The 12,184-nt window shown below is 43.5% G+C and overlaps 1 protein-coding gene across 1 annotated transcript; it reads right to left on the bottom strand.

Moving 5' to 3' along the window:
- Positions 1-2,085: 2,085 nt before the first annotated feature.
- Positions 2,086-8,983, bottom strand: LOC125537134 (prefoldin subunit 1). The gene is made up of 6 exons (XM_048700430.1): positions 8,801-8,983; positions 8,673-8,726; positions 6,382-6,487; positions 2,706-2,712; positions 2,514-2,598; positions 2,086-2,425 (listed from the first exon to the last, which is right to left on the bottom strand). Exons 1-6 carry the CDS (start codon positions 8,822-8,824, stop codon positions 2,312-2,314), a joined length of 390 nt encoding a protein of 129 aa, XP_048556387.1. The 5' UTR covers positions 8,825-8,983; the 3' UTR covers positions 2,086-2,311.
- Between the last annotated feature and the right edge of the window lie 3,201 nt (positions 8,984-12,184).

Genomic DNA, 12,184 nt, shown 5'->3' with positions numbered 1-12,184 from the left:
GTTGATGCTTCTTTTGATCATGACCTTCTTAAGGGAACGACAGGAGTGGTTCTCAGGGACGACAAAGGAAATTTTATTGCAGGGGGCTGCTCGAAAATTGACTGGTGTGCAGACGTTCTCATGGCGGAATCTCTAGCGCTCAGGTTTGGGCTATCCCTGGCGCAAAGGGCGGGGTGTAATCGACTTGTCATCAATTCTGATAACTTAGAGATCATCGAGACTATGAATAATGAAGGACGGTCGGTGGGAGTGGCGGCGGCAATTTTTGATGATTGTTATTTTATTGCTTGTGATTTTTCTATGTCCAAGTTTGAACATTGTAATAGAGAGGCAAATAAAGTAGCTCATAAACTTGCCAGGTTTGCTAGATTTTCTGATACTGTTGATTGGTTTGAGGAGCCATTGATGAAATTGTACCCTTCTTCTTAAACAATGTATCCGTTATTTCGATTGAATAAAGTTATTATGTTTTCAAAAGAAAAATCCAATCACTCTTTTACAGTGGTCTATAAACCTTTGCTAATAATTTGGGTAAACATATTAAAGCCATATTATCTTGCTAGAGAAAGTGGATTATCATGTATCATTGTATATTAGCAATACCATATCCCACCAACCAGACTCAGATTCGGGTCGGACTGTGTTAAGATGTCAAAATTTTCTTGCCATACCCTATATTACTGGATCCAAAAATGTTTCAATCGGAACCTGTTCTAACAACTTTCACCCTTAACTGGTAATAGCTGCAAGACATGCAATACAGAGAAAGCATAATTCATCGGTATACAAAGACATCCTTTTGGACAAAAAACACTCTTGGTTTTACATTCACATCAGTGGAAGTATAGGTCACGCATGTCACTGGTGAAAAACTGACTCCCTCGTAAAGAAGACATCCTCAACTACAAAGTTGTTCAGACTTTGAAAACAAGAAAACAATTTTCTAAAATCTTTAAAAGCATCTCTAGCAGACCCCTTATTTTGCGAAACTGTAAACTCGGTTTACAGATTGCGTGGGGGCGTCTATATAGGCTCAAAATCGCCACGGCAGATCAGAAACTGTATCCAAAAACGTAAAATTTATAATAAAAAAAACATGTTTCACGCGAGAAATTTAAGCAAAAAACTCGCCAGAACATAGATCATTCTTCTTCACATAGGGGCAGAGCATTCGTACACAGCATAGATATATTACATAAAAGCTCGCCGGAGCTACGCCTTCATGAAGCGTCGGCGCTCAATCGGAGTCAAAGGAGTCGCAGTCGATGAAGAACTTCGCCTGCTCCGCCTTCATGAAGCGCAAGTCTGCCTCCTTGGACGTGTGCGCCTACGACGCCGCGACGCCCGTCTGGAGGAACATGTGCTCGTACTCGAGCTCACGGCAGTGGCGCTCTTTGGCCTACTTCAGCTCCCTCGCTGACCGCTCCAGGACGATGCGCTCGAGGTGCTCCTCCTGCCCCGGGGGGAGGTAGTCCTCAGGGCCGATCACGCGACGCGGCGGCCTCAAACTTGACGGCGCGCGGCCCGAGTTCCTCCGGCTCTCTCTTCATCGGGGTGAGCCGCGAGCTCGAGACACCCGCGGACGAGCTCCTCACGGCAGAAGAGCCGAAGGAGACGTGGCGGTGGCGGGCGAGCTAGCGCTCCAACTCGACCAGCTCGTGTCGGTCGAACGTCGGCAGCAGCCGGCTACCGCGGTTGAGCCACCTCCGCACGCCCCGCTTGCACGCAGCTTCAGATCTGGCACGGCGACAACGCTCCGCCTCATCCTGAAGCTGCCATAGCCATCCATGGCTTTTTCAAGCTCACCGATGACAAGAAATTGGGCAGAGGAGGGGAATCGCGGCGGATGCAAAGGGGAGGAGGGGAATCGCGATGGAGGCGGATAGGATTTAACCCATATCCGAGCGGTGAAACCCCATATATACCAGTACGGTGAGAGTTTTTGCGGGCCGCGGTAAATTATTTACAGGCCGGGCCGCGGATGCGGTTTTTATTCTGGCAAAAAAACGGGTCAAACCCGTATAGTTGCAAGAATTATACGGGTCCGCCCCTTTTAAGGGGTCTGCTAGAGATGCTCTAAGCTTGTTGTCATGGAAAGCGCACGCAATATAGATAAATGATAATTCAACATCATACGACATTCAGGCATGGATTGTTCACGTCATATTTTTCACAATATGATGCTGGAAGGTAAGCTCATCACAAATCCAGTTCCAGTTAAGCTCATAACAGAAGGGGCTTCCCCTTCCTCAGGGCAAAACACAAATCTTGTTGACACATCCCATCTAGAGATACATTCAGAAACAACCTCTCACTGAACAGTCATTGAGAGAATCTGGCGTGCAAGCCCAGGGTCCTGCTGAAGTAGCTCTCTAATGTTGTTCTCCACTTCTCCCAACTGTTTCTCAAGATATTCCTTGGAAGTCTAGCCATCATAAAAACCAATGTGAGTGAGGATCCATTTTACCCTTCAAATTTCGACACAACAGAACAAGGGTCATTCGCAGGCATACCTCCATCGACGATATTGCAGTCTCACTATCATTTAGCTTTTTCTCTTGCTCATTTACCATAAGTGATCTCGGCTCCAAAATAAACCTACAAGTAAAACGATGTAAAAACATGATATTATAAATACAGTTACCATACAAGAGCAGAGCAGTAAGCAGGCCCCTGGCAGAAGCTGATCTTCCAGATTTACTTACACTTTACCTGTAAACAATGAAAAACCATCAAAACCAGCAGGAAGCAATGCATATTTATATCCGATTCAAAATTGGATGATTGCAATTGCATCATTCGATGTGCAATGATGAAATTCAACCCAATGTGTGCAAAGGAAAACTAATAAACTAAATTTAGTCACCCAACTGAAATGTTTTGTACACAAACAGAAAGCCAATGTTCAACCAGTATAGCAATGGCTGCTAATCACGCAAGACAAGCAATGGATCAATGACAATTAACAAACCTACAGCAAAAGTTTTCACATTAAACACCACCCGTATTCACTTGTCACCATTCTGGTAGGTCCACCAATTTCTTCTCCAAGTACACAAAAATTGAAAATAAACTACAAACTACAATCATTGCAAAAAAGGACCGATTTCTAGCTAGCAATAATAAGATGCAGATTCATACTCCTCTACTTAGCTGAAACACAACATTTTTTTAGTGCATCGCTTCATGATATTATCAGCTGAATTACGAAGACAGCTAATTCCAGAGAGTAAATGATGAAAGCATCACTGTACTTCGTATTGCGACCTGGGTGGAAACCACATGAAAATCATGTTTCAAAGTTGTGGTTGCCTACTTTTTAGCTGCCTGAAATTAGTGGGAATCTTAGTCACTTTTTTATAAGCTGGCTTCTCCTCTTGTGCTGCCGTCATCCCTCCCACGCCGCGTCGGCTGACAGGCGGATCTAGGCAGCATCCTCACTGACAACCTCTGCACGCCACGGCGCCGCCATGGGTCCACAAGCACGAGGGCATCCTCCTCTCCGAGATGAAGCTACGCAGGCGTCCCTTCCTGCATTCCTAGCTCTCTGTCCAAGTTTGTTGTTTGCTTGCTTGATCTTTTCTCTGGAATGCAGGTGAAATATATCCCTCTGGCTCAGAGTCCCTTGTTTCTCCTCTGTGAGTTCAGGGCATTTTTTTTGTTGCCTTGTTCTTCCTCTCCTGCCTCTTTTCCCCATCCCTCAGATATGGGACGAAAATGGTGTACTTCTTTGGCATGTTTTTCTTCCGTACTTGCCCGCCCAGAATTATGCCTGATGTTCGATTCTGTGGTTTGGCTGGTTCTCTTATTCCACGGTTTGATTTTCCTTTACACCACGACCGTGATTTTTTTAGTTGTACTTCCCCCTGTGAATTGTGGGGAAAAAATCATTTTTTACCAGGAAAAATGGATTCATTATATATGTGCATGAGAGTCTGCTTTTGTTTATCAATAGACAGCTAACCACAGGGTTTTCCACTCAAAACTGCTCTCTTGTTTCAGCACTAGCATGTTGGAAGCTGAGTAGTGAATAAAACAATTTTACTTCTGGTGTAGGTTCTGCTGGAACCAGGGAAGATAGAAGAGTCTCAAACAAGGGCAATGTTAACCTTCATGCCGGTACTAACAAAAATGCACTGCTGAATGTTGCTCTTGGGCTGCCGGTTTGTTCGCTCGTTGTTGCATGAATTTATGTAAGACTTACAGCTAATTGTCTGGTGTATAACTGTGAACTATTCTTGTCCTGCTATACAGAATATCTGGGTGCAGTATATGACATGGCATACTTGTGTCAATGGTCCTGTTATGCTTCATGGTTTGGACGAAGGTTCACTAGATCTGACCTGGTAGACTTGGTATTATCAGGTAAGTGCAGCATCCAGTAACTACTTTGTTGAATAATTTAAGATTAAGTAAGAAAGAAGGTAAATACCTTTATCCATGGTTGGTCGAAAAGGTGAACAGATGAACCTGAACTCTTAGAAGTCCATGCTAGGTTGGTCTAAGAGAGGTGCCATGTATTGAATCAGTGATGTGTGTGGTGCTGCCAGGTCCCATTTTCATGCCTGTTATAGTCTTTTGGTTATGTAATCCTGCTTTGTTTGCTATTGCCATACGTGTCATAGGAGTGGTTAGCACAGCAATATAGCATTAAATGTCACGGCCATGACCTAACCAAGTAGCTGATGATTCACGCCTTCTCCACAGTTCTATTTGCCTTTATGGTAGTGGTAGCAGGTTGGAAGATTTTAGAGAGCCACCCGCCTCCTGTGGAGCACTGGAGCCTAACAATCGCAACTTTATGTTCAAACTTCTACCAAATTAGTGTATTGTACTACTTCCTGGCATGTCTTACTTTCCTAAGTTTGGGTGCAATTGTAGACTGATAATCATGCTGAACTGATAATATTACCATGGCAGAAAAAAAATGATGTATCATGTATTAGTTTCAATTTCTAAGTGAACTTGGCTCAGTTGTTCCGTGTAATTTTCCCAGTTAGGATTTCTCTTTGTTTTTATACTGCTCTTATATATAACTCAAAAAGAATTTGTTGCTCTCAGTATATATGTGTTTCCTGGCTTACATATCGTCTAATTACCCGTGGTAACACCAGTGAGGATTTTGTTGGTGCCCCAGCGCTTGCAATGATTGGATCGCTGGAGTTATTCAGAGAACAATTTATTTGAAGCTGAAATTGTTAGCAAACTGCCTGCGGGCGGGCGCGAAGGTGCGCCTTTGGCACTAATAGGCAAAAATCTTGGGAGTAATTTCTACCCTGACAGAAAAGAAAGAGAATAGCAAACTACGCAGGAAAACAAATAAAAAGATCAAGATTGAAATTATGCACATACTCCCTCCATTCCTAAATATAAGTCTTTTAGAGATTTCAATGTGGACTACATACGAAGCAAAATGAGTGAATCTACACTCTAAAATATGTCTATATACATCCGTATGTAGTCCATATTGAAATCTCTTAAAAGACTTATATTTAGGAACGGAGGGAGTAGATTACAGGTAGCTTGCAATACTCCATAACGTACAAGAACAAAGTGCAACTATTCTATGATAATCTTCAAAGGATGAATTATAAAGTGTCTACAGAGCAAATTAAAATGTGTGCAAGGCTGGGTGCAGCTTGGAGATCTGCCTATGGATGCTAACTACCTTTTCTTTTAGCAAATGCTGGCTGATTAGCTTATGTTTACTGCTGGTGGCTAATTAGCTATAGATTTGATCCAGCAAGCGTAATCTATTTAGGCGACACCCAAATGGGCCATACAACCATTGTTAATGGGCTTCAGAGGCTGGAAACAATGGGCACCCCGCCAATCGCAGGCATAACAGGGTTAAAGGGCAACAAATAGACTGAGAAAAAAAATCAGCCCCTGAAATTAGCATAAAGTGTAAAAGGTATCCAAAAAAATCAAAACACAAAGTATGTTGGGGAGGTGAATTTCTATAAGCATGTAACATCTCAAGCTCAAAATCAAATTCATTTGGGAGGTATTAATAGAAACAAATTCAGAAAATAGTGGTGAATAGTAAAACACCACTAGATGAACTTGTTTTTACATACCTCCAGAATGGATATGAGTTTGAACTAGAAATTTCACATGAGCATCTCCTCCTAACAAGCTGTTTTCTTTTTACAATTTCAGAACTTCCAAATGTGGTTTCCATGGAATTTTTCATCATAACTTGGTTACCACAGGGTATTTTCTCCACTGCATCTAAGGACAGTTACCACAGGATATTTTCTCCACTACATCTAAGTAAGTACAGTTTTGGACACATTTGGCAAAGGCATTGGTCAACAAATTTCGAGCAGAAATGACAAATAGCTTCGATGCATCCATTAGAAGAAAAGTAATTCTTACCAATGGCCTTGTAAGTGTTCGTATCATCAGGTAATTGGCTAAGTTCCTCCAGTGTAAGATACGCACGCTTCTTTTCACTCTCTTTAGAACGCATCTGAGTTTGTAGCTGATGAAAGAAGAAAACTGTTGTAATAAATGTTATCGGTCGGGGAATCTTGGGCACAAGTATATATGCTAGAGATACTGGAGGAATTTCTGACAGAGACACCCATTGCAAGGATAGCCACCACCGAGCAAGAAACCCAACAAGATAACATAAATGATCTATTTCAGCAATCTAAATAGCCATCAACTCAATAAAATCCCAATAAGATAACAAGATTCATATTATCATTATTTATGGCATGCCCATATTGCACAAAGACTAAAACAATGTGATAACATTGCGTGTGCATAATGGCTCAAATATATTTCAGCAATCCAAAATCTATCAACTTCTTATTCCACCGATGTTTCAAACTAAGGGCCTGTTTGGGACTGCTCCGCTTCATTAAAATCAGTTTCAATCCATCAAATCCACTTTGGAGCAGATTCATACAGAAGCTGTAGCACCAGCAAAGAGAATGTTTGGCTTCCATCTAGCTCCAGCTTCAAGAATGGGAAATTTGGTGGAAAGGATCTATTTGATTGGACAAGGGGGGAGAAACGAAGGGGTATCCACTTACTGGTGGCAGCGGTGGGTAATTTCCCCACAACTCCAGCTTCTAGAGTTTTTTGGAGCACCCCCTAAAGAGCTTCATAAAAAATTGGGAGCTGTACCCCAGATTCTAGTTTTTTTTGCAGAGCGGCATATCGTGGAGCTACCCCGTTTGACTTGTATTTTCTGGAGGGGAGCTGAATTTTAAGGAGCAGAGCAGTCCCAAACAAGCTCTAAGGTAAAAGTTAGAACATACTGTAAAATATATATGTTAGGACAGTTGGAAGGTACTCCCTCCGTCCTATAATGTAAGACGTTTTTTAACACTAGTGTAGTGTCAAAAAACGTCTTACATTATGGGACGGAGGGAGTACTTATCATTCATCGCTTGAATAAAGATTATGCTCATTAAGGTTGGCATTTACTATCTTTATGTACACAAGAATTATTTCTACAAGCAATGTACAATATAGCTCAGCCTTTAAAAATGGAGAAGATAATCAATACAGCTTTGAGCGATACACTGGCAGTCTGGCACCAATTAATCCTGCAGTAATATACCCCGAAAAGCCAAAAAATACTGGGTCTAGACTAGAAACAGAAGAATACCACACCAATTATTATATCATTCAGGAAAAAACAGATCATCTCACAATCCATGGCCCATGTACAATTTTGGTCCTCCTCTGTTCTAGCCAGGGTACTGGATGTCACATAATAGAGTACAACAAGAAATGCACCAGTGCTAATCACAGCAAAGAAAGCAATGTGAAAACTAGATGACAAGAAATAGATCACCGTAAATTATCCTTAGCTAAACAAAACAGCAAAAAAGCTTTTTAATAAATTAAAGATGTGGTCCAGCGGAATCCAGAGTAAGGAAATATTTGTGTTCCCTCACAAGAACTCAAAATATTTCCATTCCTTTCTCCGAAATGATCATTTCCTCAGCTATACTTGAAATGAAGTAACTCAACATATAATGCCAACTAATTATAATGAAGGTAGGATCTGATGCAGATTATGATTATACATCGGTGGAACTACATATATGTATGGAAAACTAAATAATCAAACGTTTTCCCTATTTTTCTGTTTTTTATCAAAACATTCAACTGATCAATCAATTTCTGATGTAAAGGGAGTGTTAGGCACCCAATTTTGCAAGAATCAATACATCAGAAACACAATTGCTTTTAGTAGTTTAAATACAAAGAACATCAGGTAGAATTATGAACATCTGCTGCTGCTGGCTAATGCAGCGAAATATGGCCTATGGAATTAAGTGTCATTTAGCGAACTGAAAAGCCAGCTCAATAAAATCAAAATCAATTACAGACATTTGCTGGGGGGCTATCTAATGCAGTATGAAAGCTTATCGTAGTGAGTGTCAATGAGCAAACTGAAGAGTCGGCTCAATGATACAAACATTGTTGGGTAGAATCACAATCTAGAAACAGGCAGCAATGCTGTTCGAATAACCACCAAAAGCATACCGCACGGGTACAAGATTCCAGCGCACGAATCTAGGAAAGGGGTTTCTAGCAAACGGAACATAGTAAGACCGAACATCCCCGCATCGTGACCAAGACGGAACTAATCAGGCTATTTATTTAGAATAATAATGAGACAAAGCAAGGGTATAGGTTTTGACCTGTTTGATCTTCCCGGTGGTCTCGATCATCCGGCTCTGCAGCTCTACGAAAGCCTGACGCCGCGCAAAGAAGGGTGCAAGTTAGAAGGTTGGCACCCAGAGATCAGCCAAGAAAACTTAGCACTTACCGCTCGGTTGGGTTCGTCCGCCATGGAAGGGAATCTGGTGAGATGGGGAACCCTAACAGCGAGCTCGACTCCAACAGACAGGAGGGGCACGCGGAGAGTGGAGAGACGACGGCGGGCGGCGCTATTCGGGTCGGCCGGTCACAGGCCAAACGAGAAGCCTGGAGCTCGGAAATGACGGGACTGGTTGGGCCCGTTCGCTACCCGGCCCGGACAAGGCCCGCTCAACCTTTTCGATCGACTTCGGCGTCAAGACCAGCTTCTCCGGATTTTCTGGAAGAAAAAAAAGACCGGTGAACATCTTCAATAGGTACTCCCTTCGTTCGAAAAGGCTTATCTCTTAAATGGATGTATCTATCACAAAATTAATGCTAGATATATCCATTTAAAATACAAATTTGAGACAATTTTTTTGGAAGGAGGGAGTAATGTAAAGTAGCCCCTAAAAATCTGTTAAAAAAAGTAGCCCCTAAAAAAAGCAGTTTTTGACGAATCGTTTTCTTATGCAAGGGAGGCGGCCCAAGAAGCGACTAGGTTTCCGCTGGTCCGCCGCCAGCCGCCTCCTTGGCGGCGGCACGGGGACCGGCGTTTTGCTGTCCGAGGTCGATGCCCTGAGTGTCGTCGCTGGTTCTCTATCTCCACTACGAATTGATGGCCGCTGCATGTGGCGCCGTAGTAGGATAAGTTGTACTCCCTGATTCTCTTTATCAGGTTCAGTTTGTTAAGTGAGTCTGCATTTTTCGCAGGGAATTGTTGCGCTATACCTACCCAAAGTGGTGGTGGTGTAATTGGAGTTGTGATCGATCAGCGAAGGGAGGTGCCCAAGCGTTTCGTTACATTATGAAGATCTTGAGTTGGAATTGTTGTGGCTTGCAGCAAGCCGCAGCGGTGTGTGCACTTCTGAATGTTCAAAAGCATAGGAGTCCGGATGTTATGTTCTTGATGGAAACACACTTGGATGATTTCCCCGCTGAGTGTCTCCCTTGTCGTTTAAAGATGGATCATAAAGAAGTTGTTCGTAGTAGTGGCATGAGTGCCAGACTCATTATATTCTGGAAGAAAGAGATTGCTATATCGTTGCGCCGTAAAACTAAAAACTACATTGATGTTTTTGTTGGCTCGGGACAGGATGAATTTTGGAGGCTCACTAGTCTTTATGGGGAGCCAAGGTGGAAAGATAAACACCTCACATGGAGCAGGTTGAGAGATTTAAAATTTGTTGTAGACATGACATGGATGGTGATTGGTGATCTCAACGAAATCATGTACTCTATTGAGAAGGATGGCGGTAATGACCGACTATGCAGGCTTTCAGAGATGTCGTTGAAGAGTGTGACTTGCTGGACCATGAGTTTGTTGGGGATAGATTTACTTGGCATAGAGGCTTGATAAGAGAAAATTAGACCGTGCTCTGGTCAACAAGGGATGGTTTGCTATGTATCCGGGTTTAAAACTAGAACATATGGATTATTATAAATCTGACCACAGTCCTCTACTGATGAACCTCCAGGTTGAAGCAGCGCAGGAATCAGCGAGGCCAGCAGTTCTTCATTTTGAGGCCCGCTGGCTCAGAGAGGCCAAATTCCGAAGCATCGTGGAGGAGCCCTGGAAAGTATCAAGTCCAGAAATTCAAAATTCTAGGCTTGCGGGAAGGCTGGCATTCATTCATGAGCAACTGCACAGATGGGATCAAACGGTGCTAAAAAGATCAACGAAAAGATTAAAGAGAGTTCAAAGGGATTTAGAGCAGGTCTCACGGGATGTGCTATCGCAGGAAAATGTAACTCGATAGAAAGAACTTGTTGAGGAGCTTGAGATGTTGCTAGAACTAGAGGAGATGTATTGGGCTCAGAGAAGCCGAATCAACTGGCTAAAGCATGGAGATAAGAATACATCTTATTTCCAAAATTTTGCCTCAGCCCGCAGATTGAGGAACCGGATCACCAAACTAAAGGATGATCAGGGAATCTGGCATGAAGGGACAGTTTATTTGAATCCCTTAATCAATAACTATTTTGCTGGACTTTTCTCAACAGAAATAGACGAACCATACCCGGCTTTGATTGATAAAGTTACTCCACGAGTGACACATGAGATGAATGGGGCGCTCTTAAAGCCATATTCACATGAGGAGGTAAAAAGAGCCCTTTTTCTATAGGAGATATGAAGGCCCCGGGAACAGATGGGTTGCATGCTATTTTTTCAAAAAATGTTGGCATATTTTTGGAGATGTTTTAACAACCGAGGTGTTGAAGGCGATAAATGATAAAGTGATTCCAGAGGGATGGAACGACATTGTCATTGTTCTGATTCCTAAGGTGGATGGGCCAGAAAGAATTACCCGATATAGGCCTATAAGTCTGTGTAATGTGTTATATAAGGTACTCTCTAAGATGATTGCCTTCCGGTTAAGATCTTGTTTGGATGAGATTATTTCACCAGTTCAGAGTGCTTTTGTCCCTGGCCGTCTAATAACAGATAATATTCTTTTGGCTTATGAGTGCTTTCATACTATAAAAATAAGAAGAAGGGGAAGCAAGGTTATTGCGTGGTAAAGTTATACATGCATAAAGCTTATGACAGGGTGGAATGCAAATTCCTGTTGGGGATCGTTGCATAAATTAAAAAAATTCTACGCATCACCAAGATCAATCTATGGAGAGACTAGCAACGAGAGAGAGGGGAGTGTATCTTCATACCCTTGAAGATCGTGAAACGGAAGCGTTACAATAATGCGGATGAAGGAGTCGTACACGAAGCGATTCAGATCACGGCTGAATCCGATCTAAGCACTGAAGAACGGTGCCTCCGCGTTCAACACACGTGTAGCCCGGTGACGTCTCCCGCTCCTTGATCCAGCAAGGGGAGAGGGAGAGGTTGGGGAAGACTCTGTCCAGCAGCAGCACGACGGTGTGGTGGTGGTGGAGAAGCGTGGCACTCCAGCAGGGCTTCGCCAAGCACTGCGAGAGACGAGGAGGGAGAGGGGTAGGGCTGCGCCAAGAGAGAGGGAGACTCGTGTCTCTGGCAGCCCCAAAACCCCCACTATATATAGGGGGAGGGGAGGGGCTGCGCCCCCATCTAGGGTTCCCCCCCTAGGGGTGGCGGCCAGCCCTAGATGCATCTAGGGGGCGCCCGGAGGGGGAGAGAGGGGGGCGCACCCTAGGTGGGCCTTAGGCCCATCTGAGCCTAAGGTTTCTCCCTTCTTCCCTTCCCTGCGCCTTGGGCCTCTTGTGGGAGGCACACCAGCCCACCTAGGGGGTGGTCCCTTCCCACACTTGACCCACGCAGACCTCTGGGGCTGGTAGCCCCTCCCGGTGGACCCCCGAACCCTTCCGGTGGTCCCGGTACGTTATCGATAACGCCCAGAACACTTCTGGTGTCCAAAAC

Source organism: Triticum urartu, chromosome 2, assembly GCF_003073215.2.
Source record: "Triticum urartu cultivar G1812 chromosome 2, Tu2.1, whole genome shotgun sequence".
Classification (NCBI taxonomy): Eukaryota; Viridiplantae; Streptophyta; class Magnoliopsida; order Poales; family Poaceae; genus Triticum; species Triticum urartu.
The sequence above is the reverse complement of the archived record's forward strand: the minus strand, read 5'-3'. Positions and strand labels throughout refer to the sequence as shown.

Excerpts from the sequence above, each read along its gene's own strand:
- LOC125537134 (XM_048700430.1), bottom strand. The coding sequence starts at position 8,824 with ATGGCGGACGAACCCAACCGAGCG. Across the intron at positions 8,727-8,800 it reads CGGACGAACCCAACCGAGCG|GCTTTCGTAGAGCTGCAGAG; the intron begins GTAAGTGCTAAG and ends GCGCGGCGTCAG. Across the intron at positions 6,488-8,672 it reads CCACCGGGAAGATCAAACAG|CTACAAACTCAGATGCGTTC; the intron begins GTCAAAACCTAT and ends TTCTTTCATCAG.